A 27,041-nucleotide genomic window follows, 5' to 3' on the forward strand; every position below is an offset into this window, starting at 1 on the left:
TAGCTACTGCAAATCACTTAGAATTACTAGCTTTGCTTCAAGGTTTGAAAATTTTTATCTCAAAAACTTGGTAATAGTGTGTGATTGAAGGTGATACAATGAGTGCTATAAAATGGTGTAATAAGGAGCAGCGGATCCCTTGGGAGCTTAGGTCTTGTTGGTTGTAGATCATAGATTTGGTTGCACCGTTGTCTGTTTTCTTTCTTCATGCATATAGAGATGCAAACTCTTTAGCTGATTATTTGGCTAAAGGAGGAGCCTCTTTGCCATCTCTTTCTGTTTCTTCTTATGTAAATTTTTTTTTAGCATGACTTTTTAAATAAAGAAGGTAATATTTGTCAAAAAAAAGGAGTAGCTACCAGGCAGCTATCAAGCATCCTTAAGTAGCAAGAAGCAGCCAGCCAGACACCATCAACCATCACTACCCAACACCAGCCACCAGAGGCCTGATCTAGCTACTAGTGGACATCCAACTCCAACCAAGCCAGGTCCAGCAACCCGCAGGCTAGATCCAGATTCAAGCAAGTCATATCTAATCAACAAAAGACCAGATCTAGCAACCTGTAAGCTGATCCAGCTACCAGTAGCCAGATCTAGAGACTAGCGAGCCAGAACTTGTTCTCTTGTGAGCAGCCAATAACTCTCCCTTCTTTGGTTTCCTCTTTGTGCCTTTCTATCTAGATTGCCCCTCTCTAGGTTTATTCTCCTCCAACCCTCTCTCTATTACTCTGTCTTTCTCCTATTCTTTTTTCCTAGTTGTCTTTTCTTTTAATTTATTTTTTCTGTCTTTCTTTTTTACTTTTTTTTAGTTCTTTAGATCTGGTTTCTTGAAAGAGAGAAACATTTGTCTACCTTTTCCTTGCTTTGTATCCTTGTGCCCTATCTCTCATTCCCTTTCCATTGAATTTTCCTCTTTCTCCACCCCCCTCCCCCCTCTCTCTTTAGCTCTCTCCTAGTTCCTCTAGTACTTCTTTACCAGGGTAGTTAGTCCACGTCTATTAGCCTTTTCTCCTCTTACTTCTCTAGATGGAGTAGTAATCTGTGTGGGAGGGGACACTCTCCTCGCTAGCCCTAGGGGTGAGAATTGACCCAATCAGGATCCGAAACCCGAATTTTGAACCTTATTAGGATCCAGGTATCGCCCCAAAATTTGGATCCAAAATCCGGATAGGACCCAAAAGTCAGATCTGAATTGAAATCCAGATCGGATCCAAGTGCAGGTGGATCCTATCCATTTCTTTCCGGGATCCAGATCCGTATTCAACCTGTTTTTTTTCTTTTTTTTTAAATAGTAAATTTTCATTTTACATATATAAAATTTTTTAAATAGTATATATATAATCCAGATCCAAATCCGATGTATACTATTTGAATTTGAATCCAGATCTGAATCCGATGTTTACTATTTGGATCTGGATCAGGATCCGAATCCGAATCCAGAGTGGCTTCTTAGTGGGGTTGTGCGAGCCTTGTCGTGGATGTCAAAAGCTTCCAAGATTTGATCTCCTTGAGTGTGAGGTAATACAATAACTTAGATAGTTGATTGAGTTGCCTCTTTTATTGCTGATTTTTAGTTTTCCTTTGTTCCTTCTATTTTTTTTTTTTTTTTTTTTCTTTTTTATTTATTTATTTTTTTTTATTTCAATTGTCTTTCTCTTTGTCCTTTTCTCTATCCTTTTTCCCTCCAACCTTCCTTTTACACCTTCTTTACGGTCACTGGTTGGTGGTCAGTCTCCACTTAGATGCCGCCATGTTTTTGTCAACTTTCTCATGGGCGCCATGTCTCAAGTACGGACTGGTGGGTTGTCCTAACCTCGTTTGGAGAGGTTTATGGGATGGAGGTTTTTGGAGGTTTTATTGTGAGATTTGGGTTGAGTGGAGGAGCTCAAATAGCTCGATGTCTCAGTAAGTTGCCTTGAGTAGTAGAATTGGGGTCCAGGGTACTTAGAGATCTAAGGACCTTTGGGGGTGAGGATTAACTATTTATTCTTAGTTTAGACGGGTTAGATTTGGAATTAGAGAACTGTATTTTTTTATTTCGTCATCTTGTAACTTTGGATCCTTGCTCCTCTATACTTAATTGAAATATTATTAACTTTGTCAAAAAAGAAAAAAAAAAGATACTTTTGAAGGAACCAACCCTCTTCCACTACTATCCGGCCATCTTTGATGGGATGGTGTTGATCTCGTGAGCATGTTGTCGTTATGACCATATGATCCTATTGTATGGCCCCGTTCAATGTACTAATAACAATGATGGCTTCTTATTTGAGCCCACATTTTTTACAGTGGGAATAATATTTAACAATTATAACCCTACCATTTAATAGTTATAACTAGAGGTTTAAAAAATGGATCGGTACTCTGAATTGGGCACCTTAAAAACCCATCCAGATCGGTGAATCGGCGATTCAGATTTAGAATCGACCGAATAGTTTGGATTAAACCTTAAAAAAACTTCAAAAAAATTATTAAAATTAATTATAAATGTTCTTTTTAAGGAATCCAATAAGAAATGGAGTTACTACATTATTAACTTTCATTTTTTTCATTAATATGCGAATATTGAGATGTTCTTTCCATGTATGAACTTATGTTAACCATTAAATTTACATCACACAAAGGAAAATCATAGAATTATCATAGTTGAAATATATAATACATGAACTACAATAAAGAATGTATTAAATCGATGAAAAATTGCCTACAAAAAATTGGGGAAAGGCCCTAATCCACTAAAAAAAATCAAAATTATTACAACCTAACTAACATTAATAAAAGATTATTATAACTTAACTAACATTAATCCAAAATTATTACAACCTAACTAACTGTAATCTTATATATTGAAATTGAAATTGTTGGTTTACATTTATAATTATTTTACTATAAAAATAATAAAAAATCTAAAATATCTTATAATATCATCCAATTTAAAATATATTATTGACAACTGTAAGAAAAGAGAGTAAGTTACATAAATAATAATGCAAATAAGTTAATAAATAAAATATAAAATATAAAATTTGTTATCAATGTAGAAATTATTAGAATGCGTACCAATTTTTAAACTTCTAATTTTTTAGGTTTCAAAAATCAAAATTTTTAAGGTTTATAGAATAAACGCAGCTCAAATGTGTGCTTAAAAAGCATGATACTTGTTGTATTATTTATTTATTTTTTTTTGACAATAAATACTTATTGTATTATTATTTTTTTTGACAAGAAAAATAAGAAGATGGTGCTTCCCAGGTAACTTTTATCTTTGTCAAAGTAACTTTTATTTTTTTGGTCAAGGTAATTTTTATTTTTTTCTCATAACTATTATTTTTTTGTCAAAACTATTTTTTTTTTATCAAGGTAATTTTTATTTTTTTGACAAAATTTTTTTTTTTGTCAAGGTAACATTTATTTTTTTGTCAAGGTAACTTTTATTTTTTTGTCAATGTAACTTTTATTTTTTTGTCATAACTTTTATTTTTTTGTTAAGATAAATATTATTTTTTTTTTTTTGTCAATGAAACTTTTATTTGTTTTTGACAAAAATTTTATTTTTTTGTTAAAGTAATTTTTATTTTTTAGTCAAGATAACTTGTTTTCTTTGTCATAATTTTTATTTTTATTTGTCAGAATAAATTTTTTATATATAAAAAAATTTTCTTTTATATTTTTTTTTTTTATAACCTTTTTTTTCTTGGACAAAAAATCAAATGCTGCCCCATGGGTTCGAACTAAGAACCATTAATAAGAAAAGGAAGGTACTACCGACCATACCATGCAACGTGATTTATTTTGTCTTGTGTAATATAAATATATGTATATTACATTACATTTTCAAAACTACCTAGATTAAAATTCCACTTCGAAGCTTTTGAAGAAGATTGACAAGTATAGATTACTCACGGGTACGAAAAACTATTGCATGCGTGAAAAGGCTGGCGCTTCGTGGTGACGCTTGTGCGTGTTTCTCACACGTGTATGCCCAACTCGCTCGTGCACATGTGTACATAGCTGATTTTCCTTTGTTGTGATGTCATAAACCGGTCTGTGACGTTCGACTCACCCGATTTCTTTCTAAACGTGGGTGGCTTGCTGTTTTAGGTCAAAATCGACATGGGACCCACGTCGAATCGCCCGAGTCCGTGGTGACTCGACGTTTTTTTAAACCACTGGTTGTAACTAAACAGGGCATACTAGCTTGCCACGTCATTTGTCAAGGATATAATTTGGAGTGTAACATTATTTATCGGTAAAGTACTATCAATAAGAAATTTTTCTAATAGCGATAAAAGAAAAAATAAAAAAGAAAAAAGAAAAACGCCAATTACATATATCAGTAAACTTGTAATACTACTTGTTCCCCAAGAAAAATATAGAATATTTTGCGTATAGATCTTCGAAGTTAGTGGCCCACAAAATAGTAGTAGTTGTGATGTTCTTTAAGTCATTTTCTCTCTCTTTATGTAGCTTCTTTTCATGCCTTTTTAGAGTAGTTTATAATGCTGAATATAAGCTTGATGAATATGTCAAGTACATCTTAAAGTGCTTACTCATCCCTTTAATTCTTTGAGTGGACATCATACTTGTTGTGAATGCACTATCAACATATTCATCAACCTGTTGCATTCGACAATGACAGCCATACAGTCTAATAAGTCATCAACTATTTCGAAGCTCATATTTCTCAATCATGGACTGCCATCCTAATTCAAATTCTTCCACTGTTAGGGCCGTTTCATACTTCTTGAAAATTTCTAAAAAAGTTCGATCCGTACGCAATACATGACATACTTTTTCTTTAAGCTTAGAAAATATGTGCCATTTATAATAATAATTGATATTTTTATTTATAACTTGTCTCTTTGCAGTAATAATTACATGGTCTTGATTAATGATAATGACATCAGATTAACATCCAATTATTGTTCCTAGCCACTTTTTAAAAACTCATACAAATGACGCTACCTTCTTGTCAAAATATGGGTGTAAATCGAAAAATGATTGTATTGAAGTAGTGATTCATTCTAAATAGTGAAGTGAAAGACCTGCTAAAAGAGTTGGTTTTATATGGGTATCAAATGTGACACATCACAAAAGTAACAGTATGACACCCTTAGCATAACATCCACCCATAATATGCTAAGAATGTGATCCTCTTCGTCTAGTTTTAACTTGTAGAAAAGGATGGGTTTGATTCCATCATCTTATGTAGTCATTCGAGCAAGATTAACATGTTCTTTTTTATTTGGTTTTCAACTCCTTTTTGTGTGCATGGGAGATTATTAATCCCACCAACTTGTTCCATAAATATATCATGGTTACGTCTAGCCTTGATCATAGCAGAACTCAAGGAGTTTATCATTATCTTCGTTGTATCCGATATTCTTCGATGTGGGCGAATGAGTTAAGCTTTTATTGGAGTGAGTTGCTTGTGGTTGTAATCTTTTACAAACCTAGTCACAACCCACGCATTGCATTTATACTTATATCCTGGTTAGCTAGAAATCTACAACTTGTTTGAGGGACTATCTTTGCAGCTTGTTTGGAGGACTATCTTTGCGCATACTGTATCTTTCTCTCTACAAAACCCTCCCTTAGAGCAATTAAACTCTATATCTATCATTCGATCATCATTATTATTATAAGTACTTCCCTTTTGGATACCTACACCAATTTATAAGCCTTGTAGTAGTCATATGTATTATCTTTATAACCAAATTTCATTCATATGTAGCGTTCTTTTAGTTTTGACCCCATTGGACGATGAACCATATTCCCCATCTCCTCTATATTAAACTTCATTAGGAGGGGGGGGGGGGGAAGGCAGGTGCAGGGGGGTTTGTGAGAAATGGATCTTGCTTCATGGGCTCAATAGTGTCCCCCATATTATCATGATTCAACGTGGGAGATGACACTCTGCTGGAAATGGTGAATCCATCTCACATACTTAAATGACCATGCGTAAAACACAATCTACATATAAACTAATGTCTTCAGACACTTCACATATTTTGTACAAAATTATTCATGAAAACCAAACAATACATGCATCAATCTGATTAAAGGCATATACTCTACATTGGAGTTTATTGATTCAATGTTCAAGTGATCTAACTTATATGCTTAAATTCTAATGGTTAACCTCATTTGATAAGTTTACGTATTAGGCCATTGTGTTTGTCTACTACTAATCTATGGGTAAATATTAGTCTAAACTCGGCTACTAGCAACAATGGAGTGTTCATTACATCTAAATTATTCATATTTTCGCGATTTTAATATCTCATGTGTGCTTGCTGGAAGCTAGGAAGTAACTAATTTCACATCACATCTTCTGAAGCAAACCAATTTTCCAACTTATCAAATCTTCCTAAGCAAAACAATACCCATCCTAGGCCTCAGTAAAGGGGTGGGTTGCGTTATGTAGACAGTCAGCATAAAACTTTGTCACATCCTATCATGAATTCTAAACCTATATTGAACGGATGAACAAGATTCATGTAGCCAACCCCAAATCATTGGAATAAGGCCTAGATGATGATGATGATCAAATCTTCCTAAACTAAGTGTCCTTGATTCAAGTTAAACTGTCTATCTACCCTGAGTTGTTCATAAAACCTGAGGTAGCTCGGACAATTGTGAAGCAATGTCATGTACTTTCCCTAATCTAATTTAAATGTCAAAATTTCTCCATCAATGCCATACATATAAGAAGTAGATAACTAAAATTTTACAAAGGGCAAAGTTTTATAGCAGAGCATGCAACAAAGATAATAAACATGGATATTATCTCAAATGCACGAAAACAATATAGTAATTCTACGGATGCAATTCACATCAAAGTAAATCAAAATTCATGTTTCCACAATAGTTTGTCATGGATTTTGTAAATCAAAATTCATGTTTCCACAATAGTTTGTCATGGATTTTGGAAACATATATGTAATTAATAAGTTTTTGTTGAGGAAATTTAGTTTAAAAGTTAAAACAACTGGTCTCTCTTAAGAATAGAAATTACATAGTTTCCTGAGAAAAATTCAAAATTGACACAAATTAAGACATAAAATTGCATTACAACTAAATACAACTCCTTAATAATCACTACAAGCCTAAAGTAGTCCTATTTAAGCTAATTAAGATCCAATGGTTTTTGGGATAGAGAATAAAGTCTGATTCACTTTTTTAACACATAGGCATAAATCCATTAACCAATTATTTATATGCGATAAAAAGGTAATCAAGGATACATAAAAGAAAACAAAATTAAATGGAAAAAATTATAGTACGAAAAAAGAAGAAGCAAGAAAGCAATAACTTTCCCTAATTAGATGGATGATTTTGTTAACATGGGAGAGAAGAGATGCCCTGTTTGTTCATCCTTGCGAGATTTGGAGGTGAGACGAGTCAAAGAGAGAAGTGGCACAAGCGGCGGCTTCACAGTGCTGAGAGATTTGGAGGCGAGAGATGGGAAGAGAGAGAGTGGATTCTCTCCTTAATTCAGCTATTGAAAGAGAGAGATAGAGTGAAAAGATACAAGGAATAGAGAGAGAGAGGATCATGCGCGAAAGGGTAGCTGCATTTATTCTATTGAACAAGGTCAAAGTTCCAAAGAAACATTTCTCAAACTTTGTGACACATCCAAGCTATCATATTTCACATCAGATGGTTATAAGCAATTGTAGCCTCATTATGTCAAAAATAAACAGCTTCATTATATATATATATATATATATATATATATATATATATATATATATATATATATATATATATATATATATATATATATATATATATATATATATATATATATATATATATATATTATATATATATATATATATGTGTGTGTGTGTGTGTGTGTGGAAAACACTACGCAATGCCTATAGGCGAAAATGAGCAGTAATTTCGCCTACCCCCATCACTGTCCAAAGTTTATCGTGCGGTCACGATTTTTCAGTAGTATTTTATTTTTTGTTTTTTTTACAAATCGAAATGACCTGAAATTTAGAGCATGTATTCAACAAAAATAGGGAAATCTTCAAAAATTATAAAAAAAAATATTATACATGAAAATAATTGATCAAAATACCCCCAAAACGTTTCGGGGGTATTTTGATTAATTTATTTTGTTGTATAATTTTTTTATATTTTTATTATATGCGCCTCAGTAAGATGTACATACCCTCCAAATTTTAGGTCATTCTGATTTGTAAAAAAAAATGAAAAATAAAACACTAGCAGACAATCGTGACCGCGTGATGAAATTTGGACGGTGATGAGGCTAAGAGAAATCACTATTTATATTCTCCTATAGGCATTCGAAAGACTTTTCATATATATATATATATATATATATATATATATATATATATATATATATATATATATATATATATATATATATGGGATTGTATGCTGTGAGACTATCAAGTAGATCACAATCACTTATTTGCCATTAGATGTCAAATCTATTAAATAAAAGTATGTAACAACATTCGAACAATTTTGCTTTAGACTTTGTGTCTAAATAGTGACATATCTTCAACCACCTGATTTCAAAATAATAGTGACTCCTTGTATGAAGATATGCTTCTTGTCCCTAGATTAGAGACAGAGATAGAGATAGAGAGGGAGAGGGAGAATGAGATGCAACATTGCGGACATTAGAAAGGGATGCAACATTGCAGACATTAACAAAAGGGATGCATGTTAGTCACCCAACAAAGATAACAATAAATATATAAGCATGCATATTACACAAGGTTAGACAAACTTATTTTCCCTAGGTAAGAGATAGAGACAGAGAAAAAGAGGGAGAAATGGCTGTAACATTGCAAATACGAAGGGACACATCTTATTCACCCAACAGGATGAATCCTCTGTTTAAATTCCCTTCTTAAAGATAGGGGTTTAAAGGCAAAGATGGGGTGGCAACAACAACCAAAGGTAATGCCTTTTGAAGAGTAATACCGAACTCTTCGGTCATATCCACTTCTCCCTCAACTTTCCAATTGAAATAATGAAGCAATGATCCCAAAACAAGATGCACCATTGAACTGGCCAAAGGCATCCCAATGCATATCCTCCTACCTGCCCCAAAGGGCAACAACTCATAATCATTTCCCTTGAATTCCAAATTGGTTCCCACAAACCTACTAGGATCAAACTTCAAGGGGTCAGACCACACCTTAGGATCTCGTCCTATAGCCCACACATTCACTAGAACCTCTGTGTTCTTTTCAATGATATGACCATCGATTTGGCAATCTGAATCGCAGAGACGAGGAATTAGAAGAGGAGCAGCTGGGTGTAGGCGTAAAACTTCCTTCACTATTGCCTGTAAGAAGGGGACGTCGGGAATATGTGACTCTTCCATCATTTTATCTTTACCTATTACTCTGCGGAGCTCATCTCTAGCCTCTTCCATGACATAGGGATGGTTCAGTAGCTCTGCCATTGCCCATTCAACTGTGGCTGAGGTAGTATCTGTGCCCGCGATGAACATGTCCTATGAAAGGGAAAGGGAATTTAGTAGTTAACTTGGTAACATGTTTTTATAAAATAAAACATGAGCTTCAGTCACATTCCAAATATTTGATTTCACTGGTTTAATTCGTCAAGATTAGAAAATGAAAGGTGAGGTTTATTTAATGGAAAATTTTCATATAGAACCCTAATTCTTCATATTATTTCATGGTAGACCCTCGTTCTGTTTTTCTTTCAAGCGGCAAAAGGAAACCCCTAAAGATTTCTTGGCACCCCTAAAGAGGGAGATAAGAGATGAGGGAGTACGGTGAAATCTTTAGGGGTTTCTTTATGCCGCTTGAAAAAAAAACAGAAAGATGGTCTACCATGAAATAATATGAGGAATTAGGCTTCTATATGAAATTTTCCCTTACGTAAAGCACCCTCGTTATACTATAAAAAATACTACAAAAGTAAAACACACCTTTAAATTTTACCTTAAGATGTAGTTCCTGTTTCGAAAGGCTAATCATGGCTTGAAAATCTATTTTCGTTGTGAAATTTAATAGTAGTATTGATCGAACATATTTATAAATACGTAAAAATTTAAAAATAGAGGGTTAAAATAATTTATTACAAGATGTACTATTTTTAGAATTTAAAATTGTTTTCTTTTCTTCATATCCAAACGAAAAATAAAAGCACAAAACAATTCCTATCATTGAAAATTTTACTTTGTTGTGAATGTATGATGTTCATTTCATTGGGAGTTTTACTTCGTGATGAAAGAAAGTATGATGTATTGCTCAAGGTTAAAAAAATAAATGGTCCAAACTGTCACGGTCAAGGTCTCTTTCTCTCTCTCTAGTCATGGTCTAATCCATTTATCTTTGACAGTCCTAGTCAGGAGTGGTTGTAATTCGAAACCTTACTATCCCTATATCTAGAAGACAGATTGCGAGGGATCCGTGGAAAGATTGTCAAAGAATTGCATACGAAAGGGACGGTGTCAATAATTTGGAAGCGGGGAAGAACTTGAAGAGGACAAAGATGTACATGACAAGTCAATAAATATTATGTTATTCACAAATTAGTTGTTACCCTATTTCTTATATATATATAAAGTTGCCTTCGAAACAATATCTTAGAACCGAACCACATAAAACATACGTGTCTCGAGTATTGTATTCATAAGCAACAAAGGGCCTCACGTTTACTATGGTTAGCTCCAGACTCAACATAGGATAAGCGGTGGGAGTTTTACTTTGTTATGAAAGTATGATGTAGTCCCTCAAGAAGCAGTGGGAGTTTTACTTTGTTATGAAAGTATGATGTAGTCCCTCAAGATTAATGAAATATATGGTAAAAAAAGTCACATAGTTACAGTCAAGGCCTCTCTCTCTCTCTCTCTTCATGGTCTAATCCATTTATCTTGACACTCTTAGTCCGAAGTGGGTGTGATTCGAGACCTTAATGCCCCTAATAGATTGGGAGCGTTTTCATTTGATCTGTACTAAGAAATGTTAAAGAAAGCTTGTCAAAATTGTATATGAAAGGGACTGTGTCCATAATTCGGAAGAGGGGAAGAACATGGAGGACAAAGATGCATATGACAGTCAATAAAACATTATGTTATTCACAAACTAGTTGCTAGCCCTGTAGTTATGAAGTTGTCTTCGAAACAATGTCTTAGCACCAAACCAGAGAAGACATACATGTCTTGAGTATTATATTCATAAATAGTAGAAAGCTTTATATTTACTATGGTTATCTCCAGACTTAACATAGCATAAGCAGTGGGAGTTTTACTTTGTTGTGAAAGAATGATATAGTCCTCGAGATTAAAGAAATATATGGTCAAATTAGTCACGAAGTTACAGTTAAGGTCTCTCTCTCGTCACAATCTAATCCATTTATCTTGACACTCTTGGTCCGAAGTTGTGATTTGAAACCTTACTGTCCCTATTCCTATAACTAAAGGATAGATCGGGAGCATTATCATTTGATCCGTACTAAGACATGTTAAGGAAAGCTTGTCAAAGAATTGCATATGAAAGAGACTGTGACCATAATTTGGAAGAGCGTTAGAACATGGAGGACAAGATGTCTATGACAATCAATAAATATTATGTTATTCACAAACTTGTTAGTACCCCATTTCTTGTACATATGAAGTTGCCTTCAAACAATGCCTTAGTGCCAAATCAGAGAAGACATACATGCTTTGAGTTTGTATTCATAAGCAGTAGAGAGTCTCATGCTTACTATGGTTAGCTCCAGACTTGACATAACATAAACAGAGGGGGTTTTAACATTTATCTGGACTGTCTTGGTTAGGAGTGGTTGTGATTCGAACCTTAATGCCCCTATCCCTATGCCTAGAGGATAGATTGGGAGCATTATCATTTGATCCGTACTAAGAAATATTAAGGAAAGCTTGTCAAATAATTGCATATGAAATGGGTTGTGTCCATAATTTGGAAGAGGGAAAGAACGTGAACGACAAAGATGCATATGTTAGTCAAATATTATGTTAATAGCAAACTAGTTGTTACCCCATTTCCTATACATATGAAGTTACTTTCGAAACAATGTCTTAGCTTTGAACCAGAGAAGACGTACATGTCTCGGGTATTGTATTCATAGGCAGTAGAGAGCCTCATGTTTATTATGGTTAGTTCTAGACTTGACATTGCATAAGCAGTGGGAGTTGTAAGCAGATATATAGTAAATCCTGGCCATGATCATTGGACCACGGTGAAGTGGATCCTTCAGTATTTGAAGAAAACTGGTCATACTGGCATTTGTTACAGTGGGATGGACTTAAAAGTTGCTGGTTATATTGATGTAGATTTTGTAGGTGACTTGGATAAAAGAAGGTCCACATGTTTTTTCTTCGGGAGTTGGTACAGTTAGTTAGTTATCGAGGTTGCAGTTTGTAGTGGCTTTGCTTTCCATAGAGACTGAATATATGTCATCGAGTTATGCATTAATTTGGCTAAACTAGATATTTGGAAAACCGCTTCATTCTAATCACTAGAGTGCCTTGACGAGCCTTCACGGTAGGGCTAAGCAATTGATGTTCAGTATCACTTTGTTAGGGACGTGGTATAAGATGGAAAAATCTTATTGCAAAAAATTGATATTGATGACAGTCTAGTAGGTATGTTGACTAAGCCCGTTGGGAAAAATATGTTCACTTGGTGTAGAACTTCTTTAAGCTTGTGATTACTTGATGATAAGTAATTAGCGGGTAGTGGAGTAGACTAGTCAAAACATAAATATATATATGTATGTGGGAGAATGTTAACACGAAGCTGTTGGAAAGGATTTACGTGAATTCTTCCTTGTTCCCTTATTTTAGGGGACGATATATTTGTTATGCAGAATTTCTATTATTTTGGACGTTCTATTATTATGGGATATTAGATCTTTTAGGATTACGAAGAGCATAAGGTGGGTCTCTTTTGGGTTCCTCTTTATAAAATGTAGTATTGCAGTGAGACAAAATTAGTATGCAAGAGAAAGAGTAAGTTCTTATAGTCCTTTGGGTGGGTGTTCTAGAGAGAGGAAAACCTTACTTTGAGGCTTGTGAGAGAGACGTTGTAAATCCTTGTATTTTTCATATTTGTATGTTGTTTTTCTAATTATTAGAAGAGGATTTTCTGCTTCCTGATGTAGACAATTTGCCAAACCATTTAATCTTGATATTTTACTTTTTTTATTTTCTACACTATTTTCTTTTTCCTTTTATATTTTCCCAACAATATCTTTGATCCTTGGCAAATCTAATCGCAAAAGGAAAATTGTTGTATATTTTGTAATCAAAGCAAAATAACATTAGAAGGGTCACATATTTAGAGAAAATAAATTGAAACGTGAACATTGGACCCACTTTGACAACCATATGTTGTACACTTGAATCATTTTAACAAATGGCATGATTTTTAAAAGTTAGAAAAATGGAAGAATCAAAAGAAAAAAGACAAAAGAAATAGAGAATAAATGCTCAATGGAAAGCTTGTTGGGTGAGTATGGCCATGAAAGGCTTTATGAGAGCTCGTAAAATGAATATATATAATGGACCATGAACTCAGTGTGATTGTAGTCCCTTGTGGATCATAATAAGCAAACAATATTTATTGATACTAGACTGTGTTTGACGTGCTTGATCAATTTGGTTGGGAAAAACCCATGGTGTATGGGCTTTGAGAATCATACCAACGAGGGTTATATGGGTTATCCCTTGATGAGGTTTGAGTATGCCCAGATGAGTGATTCGAGTTACTGTGTGATCCTTGTGTATGATGGAGGCCATCAGGGATGAGGCAAAAACTTCATCATTTGTGTCATCACACGTCATGCACATCGATAGTCATTTTGGGAAAGCATACCAGCTTTCAGGGTGAAACCTGTACATGTGCGAGAGATACCTCCTATGCACCATCGAGGTATAGATTTCAACAAGTCAAGATGACCATGTGTTTTGTCTCCAAGGGAAACTTGAAATCTATGTATTGGGACTGCAACCAGTTGCTCATTGGCTAGACTTTGATGACCCACTAATGATCCCCTGCATAGACTGTGGGTCATGGGCAACACTAGGTCGGTTTGAAAAATCATGTGTGGTTCGTAGTTTGCGGTTGGACATGGAGTGCTCTAGTAGATATTTTCCTAAACCATATAGATCATTTTCCCGTCAAGGTTTTAATTTTTTTTTTTTTAATTATATTTTATTTTAGAATTGTTATTTGAATTTTTTTAAATATTTGGATATTTTATTTATCAAATTTGGATTTATAAAAGATGGAGATATTGATTTTATAATGATTTAAATATTCAATTAATGATTTTGTGTATTTCTAAAATTATAAAATTAACTTAAAATGCATGGGAGGCCCAATAGGTCTTTTGGGCCCACAATTGCATGATGGATGGAGCCCAGTATGTACCACCATGGGTAGCATGCCCCACCTGTGGCCTTTTTGTAATTTGGTGTTTAAGCTTTGAAGCTTGAGAGAATGGTTTGTATTGTTTGGAAAGTTTGAATCCTTGAGGAATATTTGATTAATATTTTGGAATGTGTGACAAGGCTTATGGATAAAAATAAGAAAAGATAATATTATAATATGCTAATTTGCTATTTAAATTACTTGATAGGAAAATGGTTTAAGAAGTGGGGGAATAATGGTCTAGTACCTTTCATAGGATATTGATGGCTCATTTATGGAATGAATAGCTCAGATCTCTCACCCCACAAGTCACCCAAGATCAATAGTTCATATTCAATCTTATGTGAGTGACATGCTAATGAAAACCCTAATAAACCCTAATAAAAAAGGGATTGTATTTATCCAAATATCTACACATTTATAATTTTCTATCTCTCTCTCACACACACACACAACCTACCACAGGGGGCACACCCCACTTAGAAATCTCTCTCTCTCACTCTCTCTCTCTCTCTCTCGATAGCCTAAAGAGGGGCACGCCTCTCTCTCGCTCCTCCATGCTCTCTCTCATGATTTTTTCTCTCATAGTCTCTCATGTCTCTTTGGGGTTCTAAGATTATAGGGTTATAGTAATAAGAGGATCATCTCTCTCTCAAACTAGGTTACTAAAGGGGTTGCCTAGGGGTTTTGAGTTTTGCAATAAGGGGTTCATGTTCCATTGGTGTGGCTTGTCCAAACTTGCTTTCCTGGTTGAGATTAAAGGTAGACCATTAGATCCCGCGTCATCGGAAGGTGGTGACTCGGTGTGGGGTGTAAGAAGCCCTGTTGAGCCAATATCCGACACTTTCTTTTGTTTCTTACTTATTTATTTTATGTGCTTTCTTCATTCCCAAGCATAACTTGTCTTCTTTTTTTTGTTAATGAAAAATGTGGTTTGAATGGCTTCAAGTTCTTGATATCTTAATATATTGTTTTCTTTTATTTTATTCAGAGTTATTTTATTATAAAGGGCCAATTGTAAGTGATCTAGACCGTGAGGGATAAGAAAGAATTGAAAAAGAAAAAAAAATGATTATATACTCCGGCTAGATCATTTGTATCCTTCTTTCAGAGCTTACCTTTGCGGGTGGAAAGTCATTTATAACATGTTTTACCCACCACTAAACAAATAAATGAATAAGAAGTATACGATGATCTAACAAAGAATAGTACAAAAAACCCCATTGCAGTATCCACCATCCAGTGCTGATGATGTGGACTAGAGATTTACCGTAATGGATGTTGTATTTTGCATTGGAAAACAGTTTATGTTATTTCAAAATAATATCTCTTTTACCTTATAGTGTTTTAGAAGGTGTTATGCATTGGAAAGTATGTTTTGTCTTATTTTTAAAAGGAAAAATAATGAATCTATTTATACCACATTGAAGATGCAGAGGACGGAAGCCTTATTTATTTATTAGGATATCCTATTAACTTGCGTTTTAATAACCAAAGGGAGAGAAGGCCTACGTGGAGTATGCACAACATGTAAACTATCATATGTGAGGGCGAAGGTGCAAGGGTGCTTGATGACATACTTCGAACTTCGCATCGGCACATGAGGTGCCTCTCACCTACCACGTGTGCTAGTTTGACTTATATTCTTTTTGCCGGAACGTCCATAGAGGCATCCAGGTAATGTGCTCCTCTGGTGAAGTTGCACTCCTCCTGTGAGTGATGCACTCCGGTGTTTTGTGCCCCACTAGTTTCAATGGATTAGTGCACTATGGTGATTCGTGCCATATTAGTGAAAACATGTGGCTCTAGTGGATTCGTGTGTTATTGTACTTCTGCTTCATTTGTGAAGACATGTATATAACACGTGACTTTTGGTCTTTTAGAACCAAAAGAGACACCTTGTGATTGTCGGCTCGTACATGCTAAGTGTGGAATTACTTTCTCGAAACATGAAGAATTACCATGCAAATGCATTGCAGGGACGGTTGAGATTTCAAAAGATGCAATTATTGACTTTGAAATCATGCCGAGAAGTAGAAAAAACTCTTTTATCTCTCTATAAATAAGGACTTGTTTCCTCCTAGTTTATATACACAAAAGCAATACGAATTTCCTAATTATGTTGTGAGAACTTTACTTTCTATCAAAGATGCAACTGAATTATCTAGATCTCATAGTACTTGTACATTTGTATTGGCAAGATAGTTTCTTCTAACATTTGCTCCCATTTACTTCGAGGACAAATTTATCTAGTAGAAACTTAAATGCACATTGATTAGGGGTAAGTGTTATCTTGAGAAAGCGATGTATCTCACTTGGGATCAAAGAGATCAATCCTCTATTGCCATGTATCATGAGGACAAATTTGCAAATGAGGATATCCTCATCACTTGTCTTCTAAGAACTAATGAGAGAGAATTGCTATTTCGAAGCAATGCATAGCGTGCGGTATACTTACACGCATAAACGTGGGCGAGGGTGAGGGCATAAGATCACTTGATGGTGCACTTTGTAATTCTCACACTCGCATTGGCGCATGAAGTGCACCTTGCCCAAGCTCGTGTGTTGGTTTGGGTTGTATTCGTTTTCGTGGAACAAGCATGGCCATCAATAGCACGCAGAGGCATCCCATTAATGTGCACCTTCGATGAAGTTGCATGGTGCTGATTAATGATGGACTCTGATGTTTTGAGCCCCACTAGTTCCAGTGGACCGTCACACTAGTGAAAATGTGCAACTCCAGTGGATGGGCGTGTTTCCACACTTGTGCTTCACTGGTGAAGACGTCTATATAATGTGTGACGATTGGTCTTCCGGATTCCGAAGAGACGCCATGTGACTATTGGCTCATGCGTGTTAAGTGCAGTGGTTACTTTCCTAAAACTTCAAGAGATACCACGCAGATCTGTCGCACTCACAGTTGATATTTCAAGAGATGCAATTCTTGACTTTTTAAGTTACAGAGAAGTTGGAAAGGCACTTTTTCCCTCTATGAATAGGTATTTGTTTTATCCTATTTTACATACAAAGAAGTAATATGAATTTTTTAAGAATTTTGTGAGAGCTTTTTCTCTCTAGTAAAAAGGCAACTCTAGTACTGTAGATTTTATGATATTTGGGTATTTGTATTAGCAAGATAGTTTCCTCAATCACCTGCTCCCATATATCGTGAGGACAAATTTTCCAGGTAGAAACTTAGATGACACTATTTCTTACCAGAAAGGGGTAGATGTTGTCTTCAAAAAGCGATATATCGCACCTTGGATCAAAGAGATCAATTCTTTGCTCTTATGTATCGTGACAACAAATTTGCATGGTAGAAACTTAGTGGACATTGATTCTTATCAATAAGGAGAAATTGTGGTATTGAGAAAGGGACATATCGCGCCTTATTTAAGTGAGATTGAAACATCTTTTGTTTCCTTCATCTTTTATTTTGCCCCATTTCTTCCTCCCATTTTCTCTCTCTCAAATTCGTCTGAGTAACTTACCAAAGCGACCATTCTCTCTTCATTGGTAAGCTCTCTCTCTTCTTGAGCCGTAATAACTGGTTTGCATAGGTGTTCGCTCCCTCTTTAAGCCAGCCCCTCTCTCTTGTATAAGGTGCTCCCTCCCTCTCGAAGCCCTTCGCTCCCTCTTTAAGCCAGCCCCTCTCTCTCTTGTATAAGGTGCTCCCTCCCTCTCGAAGCCCGTCCCCCTCTTTCCCTTAATAACTGGTTTGTATAAAGTACTCCCTCTCTTTAACCAGTTATTTTGGTATGGATCAACCCTATTTCTTTAGTCCAGTGGTTTAAAAAGCGGATCGGTGACCCAAATCGAGCATCTCAAAAACTCATCCGGATCCGTGAATCGGCGATTCGGATCGGGAATCGGCCGAATCGGTCGGATTAAGCCTAAAAAAAAATCCAAAAAAATTATTAAAATTCATTATAAATGTTGTTTTTTGAGAATCCAATGAGAAATGGGGGTACTCCATTAAGAATTTTTCTTTTTTTTGCATCAATATACGAATATTGAGATGTTATTTCCCTGTACTGTTAACCCTTAAATTTATATCATACAAAAGAAGAAACATTAAATTATCATGGATGAAATATATAATCATACATGGACTACAATAAAGTAATAATACAAACAAATTATTTTACTGTTATAACAAATATAATACATTATAATACTTTATAACACAAAAAAATTAATAAATAAAATACAAGATTTGATTATCAATGTATAATTATTATTTATAATATTATAACAACTATGATTCAAAAAATATTAAAAAACACTTCCATATCGTACGAAAAAAATTAAAATAAATTCCCTTATAAATGTGAAATATTATGGCATTATAAAATTATTCAAGACAAAATTTTCACCTAATAATACAAACTAACAATGTCAAAATTCAGAAAAAAATAAAAAAGAAAAAAATAAATACATATCATACATCCTAGTATTTTGCAAAGTATAAGATATACACTACAATTTTTATGTCAATAAGCATTCACAAGGGGAAACTGAAATTAGTCCCACATCGTTCTCATTGAGAAGTAAATCTACCTATAAAAGGTAGAGAATGCATTTCAATGGTACAACCCGGTAGAGAATCCATGGGAAGTGATGACATGGCTTCAACATGGGTACGTTTTTAATGATGACGAAGTTGGGAAGTGATGACGTGTGACGTGCGAGAACCGGTTGAAATTTTGCTAGTAAACCCGTTGAAACCACCCGTGTTAACTCGACGACTCTCTCTAGACACAGGTGAACCCGTTGAAACCACCCGTGTTAACTCAACGACTCTCTCTAGACACAGGCGCTTCTACGTCGTTTACGTGAACCGACACGGGGTGTTCAAAAACTGTGTGAAACCGGGCGACTTCGGTTTGACTCGACGACTTTTCAATTGTTGCTTTAATCTAATGCTTCAAAACGTTTTGCAGCAACAACCAAACCGTCTAGTTTACTAATTAAACTTCTTCCCATTTTTTAATTTGTACCATTAAGATTTTGAATTTGGTATCATAAATTTATTGCTTATTTGAAATTATATAGAGACATTTGAAATACTTCTATAAAAAATAAATAAAAATAAAGCTTGTCACAATAGAAATATGTTGTTCCAATGACTTATCATGTTGAAACCAAAGTCTAATCATGTTAGAAGATATGTGATTCCATGTAAGTGCCAAAAACATGCAAAATAAGTAGGAAATGGTGTGATGATGACTTTAGAATGGTGCAAGGTATTATTAAAAAATCTTTTTGAAATGGTGATGATGTTATTATTAAAAAATCTATTTGGAATGGTGTGATAATGACTTTAATTAAGCATTTCAGTGGAATTTTGTGACAAAAAAAAAAGAAATAATAGTTTATAAACAAGTGCTGGTAAAATGTTGGTAATACATTTCTCATATTTCTTCCAGACATAACCTAACAGTAGCAATGTATTTCTCAAGTTGCATCTAAATACTACCCAAATAGTAACAATCTATTTGCATGTAATGTATTATGCCAGTAATATATTTCACAGACAACATATTTCCAGGTATCCAAACGGCCCCTTCGAGTATTTCGCCCGAACCAAAACAAATTTAAAAATACTGAGCTCACTAATTACAATCAATCTACGCTGTCCCAGTAAAGCACAATAATTGGATGCCCTTTTAGAGTTAAAATTGTTTACGGGATGGGTTGATGAGGTTGTAGCTTACCTGGTCAGTGTGTTTGGTTGAATTTGGACTACACATGAGGATCTAGTCCACTGGGCATGGATGGGCTTGGGACCGCTTGACACAAGACAGGTCTAAGAACCCAATAGGTCCAAAATACAGGCTCAAGTCCTCATTGTCTCATAGTCCGGATGAACCCAATTCCTAAGTTAGGTAGGGCTGATCTCCCATGCCTATATTCCATAAACCATCATCTTATATTTTTACATGGAGAGAGTGGCAATCCTAATCCTCCTGAGCGTAGTGAACATCTAGTCATGATGGTCATCACCATCCAATCAAAATGTGTTAGAGCTAAATTGACCACCATAGTACCATCTCTAGGAGGCTCTCTCTCTCTCTCTCTCTCTCTCTCTCGCTCTCTCTTTCGTGTTGTTCTCGGAAGCCCACATAATGTGGGATTTTCTTTGTGAGTGATTTTGGATATCTATTTTTTTGGGTGAAAGCATTCCTCATTCACAATTTACAAATGGAAATGCAATTTGCAGAAGGAAAGAAATTTAGAGGCAGATAAGTCAAATAAAGATAAGTGGGGTTGTGTGTACGTACCATCAGCATCCCTTTGACGTGTTCCATCTGAAGTCCCTCATTGTGATCCATCAGCTCCAAAAGCACCCCCAAAAAATCGCTCTCTTTTATCCCTCTCCCCGACTCTTCGTCTCTTTCATTCACCATTCCCTTCTCTCTCATGTCCTTTAGTCTCCTCTCGATCATCTCACTGAAAATCCCATCAAATCTCTCCCTCAGTTTCTGGGCCCTTCTCTCAACGCCTTGCAGGTCCAAACCCCTCAAGAAAGGGAAGAAATCGGAAGCGTTTGGCTCCCCTGAAAGCTTCAAAACATCCCGAACCATGCCTTTCAATTCCGTAGCCAATTCATCACCTTTTTTGAAAACATAATTTCCACATACCATATTCTCCACTATGCCCAACATTGTGGAAAAAACAGTGGACCCAATGTTAACTGAATTGCCCTTGATTGACTCTTCATATATGGACGCCATAGTTTTAGAGACCTCAGCTTTTCTGAATTTTTCCATGGAGTTCAGCCTTTTGGTGCTGAAGAGCTCAGTGAAAGATAGTCTTCTAAGGAGTCTCCAATGGTGTCCATAAGCGGCCCAAACAAGGCTATTCCCACCGTAAGACAAGGTCTTCGCAGCCAAAGGAACAGGCCTGCTCGAGAATTTGCGATCATGGGTTTTGAAGATTTGTTTGGCTGGGTGAGGGGATGATATTACCACTGCCTTTCGCATGCCCAGCTTGAAGGGCATTATGGGTCCATAGGTTAGAGAGAGAGCAGCCAGAGATTGGTGTGGGAGTTTGCCAAGGAGATGGAGGTGGCCTATGATGGGCCACTTTGGGGGGCTTGGTGCTTGTGCTTTTGCAGATGTGTAGTTACTGATCAGGAAAGTTAAGAGGAGGAAGATTAGAGTGGATACTGCAACAACGATCAGGAGCATTTTTTGGTTTATCCCTTCTTCTCCTTCTTCTTCTTCTTCTTCTTCTTCTTCTTCTTCTTCTTCAGAGAGAGCACTTGAGCTCGGTTTACTTTCCCTTTTGCCACTAGGATGCTCAGAATTAGCGATCAGAGGGAAATACTGATGAGAAAACTTTAATGGAGTTGTTACTTTTTGTACGTGAGCAATTTAGCAATTTTATTTAAGGAAAAAGTTTATATAGACAAATTTGACCTTACCTCAAAAATTTCATTAGAGGAGGTTGTTTTAATGTTCAAATATCTTCAAATTGACCATCTTGACATCAAGAAGCATGGACATGAGAAAAAAAATAGATTTCAAATTTTAAAAATAATGTATTTTGTAACACATTTTTTGACCGATAACCTCTTATTTCATGACATATGAGGGTAAAAATTGTGAAGCGAAAAGGACTGGATGCCTTAATGATAACTCATTTTTTGACCGATAACCCCTTATTTCATGACATATGAGGGTAAAAATTGTGAAGAGAAAAGGACTGGATGCCTTAATGATCGGTTGGTAAATGTGCGAAACCCAGCTAACATATGACAATGCAACAACTTAGTTAGGTGAGATATGAGACAAAATCAACCTTCCATTTCCCCATGCCATGGGGTGTATTTATATATAATGCGTGGATGTAAACATGTTGCTGAATCATTCGTTGTAAACAACCGATGGTCGAGGAAAATGGACTTCGAGCAGATAAATGACGCATGCTACCCAACCGTTGTGGAGATTGGTAGTCAAACGAATCCGTTTATATTCATGCGAGAAGGCCTACGCTTCTCCCGGTGTATTTATTATGTACCAGCAAATGTAATCCCCAATGCATGTTGTTGAAACCGTGTACAGTTTACCCAAATATTTTATATGGTGGATAGCCTTTGCAAATCCCTTTTAGGTAACTAATTGTATAGAATATATTTTGGAAATCAGTTTTTAATTTGTTGAGATTTTTGTATCATCTATATAAGGAAAAAGTTTATATAGAGCCAAGGCTCTAAACAATCGAATTAGAGCCCACCTAAAAAATTTCACTCTAAAAGGTTGTTTTGATGCCCAAATATTCTCAAATTGATCATCTCGACATCAAAATGCATTGACATGAGAAAAAAAATGGATTTCAAGTTTTGGAAATGGTGCATCTTATATTGCATTTTTTTACCGTCAATTTCAAGTTCTCATATATCTACTCGATCTACACTATTTTTTAAGCTTTAAACTTTATAATTAAATATGAAAATATTTTTTAAGGCTATCACAAATATTTTCAGCATTGAAACCACATTTCTCGACACTATTTAAAGTTTGGCTCTAATTTGATCGTTTAGAGCCTCGGCTCTATACAAACCGCATCCTACGTATAATACATGGTAAATGAAATAACAGGCACAACTGAATAGCCCTTCAACCATGGATATAGGTCCAAAAGACCGAACCACAACCGTGGATGTAGGTCCAAGAGACCGAACCACGCTTCTTTTTTCTCATCTTACCTCCTTGACTCTTCTTCTCAATTTTTTCAACCTGGTATCAAAGCACTGATCCATCTGTCTTCAGGCTCTTTCTTCTACAAAGTAGTTCATTGGCATCACCAAACCATCTTGCTGCCCATAGAACTCAGTCACAATAGTGACAGTTATTGTTGTGCTTAAGTTCAACAAAAGAAGCTTGTTGTCCACATCCTTCATCCACGGTTGTTGTCAATTCTTCTTTCAACTAGGTGCATCAAAGAGGCTTTTATTCAAAGATCTTGTTGTCCACAGCTGCAGCCAATTTTGCCTGTAATCTCTGAGCCTTTTTCTTCTAAATGGGGGATCAAAATTCCATTAAAACATTGTAATGCATGAGGGCAATAACCCAAATTTGAAAATTAGTCTCATGCTTCTTAATGAAACCAATTATGAAACTTGGTCTAGAGCTACAACCATGTATCTCAACAACAAATGTAAGTTGGGTTTTATGAGAATGAAAAAACCAGCCCCAAAACCTAATGATCCTACGTATAAAGAGTGGGAGTCTGGGAACAACCTCGTCAAGTCGTTGCTTATAAACTCAATGGAACTACGATTTGGTGAAGGGATTTATTTCCAGCCTATTGTTGAAGATTTGTGAAAGTCTCTTAAAGAGATTTATGGAGAAAAAAATAATGCAGCCATGATTTTCCGTATCAAACAATATATATGTCAATTTAAACCGTAAGAAAAGCCATTTAGTAAGAACATTGGAGTGCTTGGAGGCATGTGGGATGAGTTGTTCCAATGCTCTCCCATAACTGCTGATATAAATAGTAGAATAAGAGAAGTCAAAGAAGATAAATCCTTTACTATGTTGGCATGCCTTGCTCCTGATTATGAGGCCATTAGAAGTCAAATTTTAATGGCTTGTGAATTCCCTTCTTATATTTCTGCATGCACCACTATTCATAAAGAAGAAACTAGGTGCAAGGTTATGGACCATGTCATTGAAAAGGAAGATCTCAATGGCAACATATCAGCCTTTCTTATTGAGTATCAAAAAAGTAAAAAAATTATCTCTACTGATGACAAATTCAAGCATACTGGCCGTGGTCATGGTCACGGTTGACCAAAGTGTGCTCATTGAAAAAAGTTGGAAAACTTGTTGCCCAAAGTGATATGCTCATCCATGTTGACAAGTTAAAAGAGTTACTTCAACAATTTGGGAAGGCAAACCTTGCTTTTTCTTTTGAGATATCACTTACTACACAAGGTACTGCTCACTTAACTTCTTATAATTGTCATACTCGAATTGTTTATATTGGAGCTACATATAATGTGACTAGCCATTGTGAAGGACTCGAAGGTTTTGAATACACGTCTTCAAGGAGTCTTGTGTCATTGGCTAATAGGACTATGATACCAGTTTGTGGAGTAGAAAATATTAACATTGTTTTTAAGGATAAGCCATCTGAAATTTAATATATCCCTTATTTCCCTTCGAATCAATTATTAGTTAGTCAAATCACAAAAGCCTATAACTGCTTGGCTTTTTTTTTTGTTGACAATGTTGTTTTTCAGGATTGTAGTAAGAAAAAATCTGGGGACTTATGACCTCATTGACGATATGACCCTTGATAAAGCAGAATGACGGATGAGGATTCATTTAGTTGACCCCAAATAGTTAGAAAAAAGCTTTGATAATGACAATTACCCATGTTTGTTTTTTATTATAAACCCTTGTTCTGTGTTGCTAACTCTAAATAACAAGTGGTATTATTACCATTTCACCTGGGCCACTTAAATGGGTTAATTTACCCAAAATATCCATGTTTGTTCAGGTTCTCAATCCTGAATATGGGCAATTTGGTATTTTTAACATAGTTTCAAAGATGTAACCAAGTGAAATGGAACTTAAAATTGAAAATTGGATTATGTAACTTGGGCAATTGTATACCGATTAAAAAAAAAATTTATTTTCTTTATTTTCACTACCCAGATTACTTACATATGTCCAAATACATAAAAAAATACAAAGAATCCCAATGACTCTCACTTTCTTCCATTTTAACAACCGTCAAGACCATAAAAATTCCATAAACTTGATATTGGGATCATAAAACACAAACTGCAGAAATAGAAAATAAATTGCCAGAAAATTACCTCAACTCGACTTTGCACACGTCACTTTGGGTCTCCTCCTCCGATGACACACATGATCATGGTCTTTCTAAATCTTGAAAGTATGGGAAACCTTACGCTATCAACCCTTTCAAATCAAATGATAATAGTGAAACTGTAGACTAGGTCTCAAGACCTAGTATGATGTACTAGGTCTCAATACCTATGCTTGGGTCAGGGCCAGGGCCTTCTTTCTTTTCTCAAAGATAGCTCTATCTTAGAGATGCTAAAAGAGAGAGAGAGAGAGAGAGAGAGAGAGAGAGAGAGAGAGAGAGAGAGAGAAAGAGATGAGAGAGAGGTGAGAGGGTGGCGTGCCACCCTTAAGGGATAGAGAGAGATTAGATATGTAGGGAAAGTGTAAAAATTTAACCCCTATTTATAAACTTTCTCTAAGGTTAGAGTTTCTTAGAGTTAGCCATCTTTATGGAGATTAGATCCAGACTATTGATCATTGAAGACCTGTGGAATAAGCAATCATGATTCAAAAGAAGGTGTTGGAATCTTTGACATATTTAACCTAATCTCATCAATTAAAATTAATGTGGAGAATATATTATACTGGTTTTTCTTTTCTATAATCTTCTTAAACATATTTTAACTTGAAAATCAAATCTCTTAATTTTCAAAATTTTCCCTTTTTGTTTCAATCAAAATATCTGCAAAGCACTTTCCATAAATTTCAATCAAAAGTGCATGGCTTCTTTCACAAGCCACTAGAATAGAAAAGTTCTTTCTTATGTGCAGCATGCTCCTTATGGAGCCCAAAGTGGACCCCATGCACCTCCTCACATGTGTTATTTTAGTAGGCGCCAAGGAGTATAATAGCCCCCCATATGTAATATTAATTTTAAAACAAAAAAAAGATTTTTGAAAAAATTTATTATTGTATTTTTTTTTTTTTGAATATTTAAAATATTTTTTAGCTTTATTTATAAATCCATTTTGTGAAAAAAAAATATCCAGAGACTCCAAATTATTAAAACTATTAATCTAAAAATCATTTAATATCAAAATAATTAATTCTAAATTATTTTGATGGGATTTGGATCCAACTATGTTAAAAAAATATTAATTATGTTGAAGCACTCAATCTTCAACTATGGACTATAATCCACACTCACTTTTTCAAACTGACCCATTGACCGTCATGGGGGTTCATGATTGAGCTACCAAAGTCAGCTAATAGGTGAAGGGATACAATCATAATCTATGGATTACAAGTTTTCCCTTAGAGACAAGTCCAAAGTCACAGACTTGGTGCAACCACAATTATATGATGCATATGGATAATCTCTTTCACATGTATATATATCACCCTCAATGGTGATTCACTTTCCCAATACGACTATCATATGTACAATGTTGTGTAATGGTTCAATGATGAGGTTTAAGACAATACTCTACCCTAGGCAACTCCAACCTCATGAAAGGATGACCCTGCTAACCCTCATCCGTTGTGCTTTATGCCCAAGTAATCAAGGGTTTTCCTAGTCCGACTGGCCTAGCACGTTAAGCCAAGTATAAGCATTGGCAAATAACATTTGCCTATCTCGATCCCTCTGGACTATAATCTTTTGGTACCTCTGAACCACAGTTGGTCCCTCTAAACCACAATCTCTTGGTTCCTCTAGACCACACTCCTACTGGAATTCTTTGTTCTACTATATTAAGTATTGATTACATGTTCTCATAAGGCATTTAATGGCCACATAAACCCAACAAAAATAACCTCTTCATATGAAAGGGGATTATTCAACCACCTTAGC

General features: G+C 35.2%; 1 protein-coding gene across 1 annotated transcript; it reads right to left on the bottom strand.

The window, feature by feature from the left end:
- Positions 1–8,712: 8,712 nt before the first annotated feature.
- LOC18422634 (cytochrome P450 76C1) lies at positions 8,713–23,328 on the bottom strand. The gene is made up of 3 exons (XM_006878488.4): positions 23,233–23,328; positions 20,705–21,751; positions 8,713–9,511 (listed from the first exon to the last, which is right to left on the bottom strand). The coding sequence occupies exons 1-3, from the start codon at positions 23,326–23,328 to the stop codon at positions 8,900–8,902; spliced, it is 1,755 nt and encodes a 584-aa protein (XP_006878550.2). The 3' UTR covers positions 8,713–8,899.
- Between the last annotated feature and the right edge of the window lie 3,713 nt (positions 23,329–27,041).

This window comes from Amborella trichopoda, chromosome 3 (genome assembly GCF_054954075.1).
Source record: "Amborella trichopoda isolate Santa Cruz 75 chromosome 3, AtrichopodaSantaCruz75HAP2 v2.0, whole genome shotgun sequence".
NCBI lineage: Eukaryota > Viridiplantae > Streptophyta > Magnoliopsida > Amborellales > Amborellaceae > Amborella > Amborella trichopoda.

Bases quoted from the DNA above. Each gene is read 5' to 3' on its own strand.
- LOC18422634 (XM_006878488.4), bottom strand. From the start codon at position 23,328: ATGAAGGATGTGGACAACAAGCTTCTTTTGTTGAACTTAAGCACAACA. The intron at 21,752-23,232 runs GTGATGCCAATG...TTTTCTCATCAG, and splicing joins ATGGGCAGCAAGATGGTTTG to TATTTCCCTCTGATCGCTAA. The intron at 9,512-20,704 runs GTACGTACACAC...TCCCTTTCATAG, and splicing joins ACGTCAAAGGGATGCTGATG to GACATGTTCATCGCGGGCAC.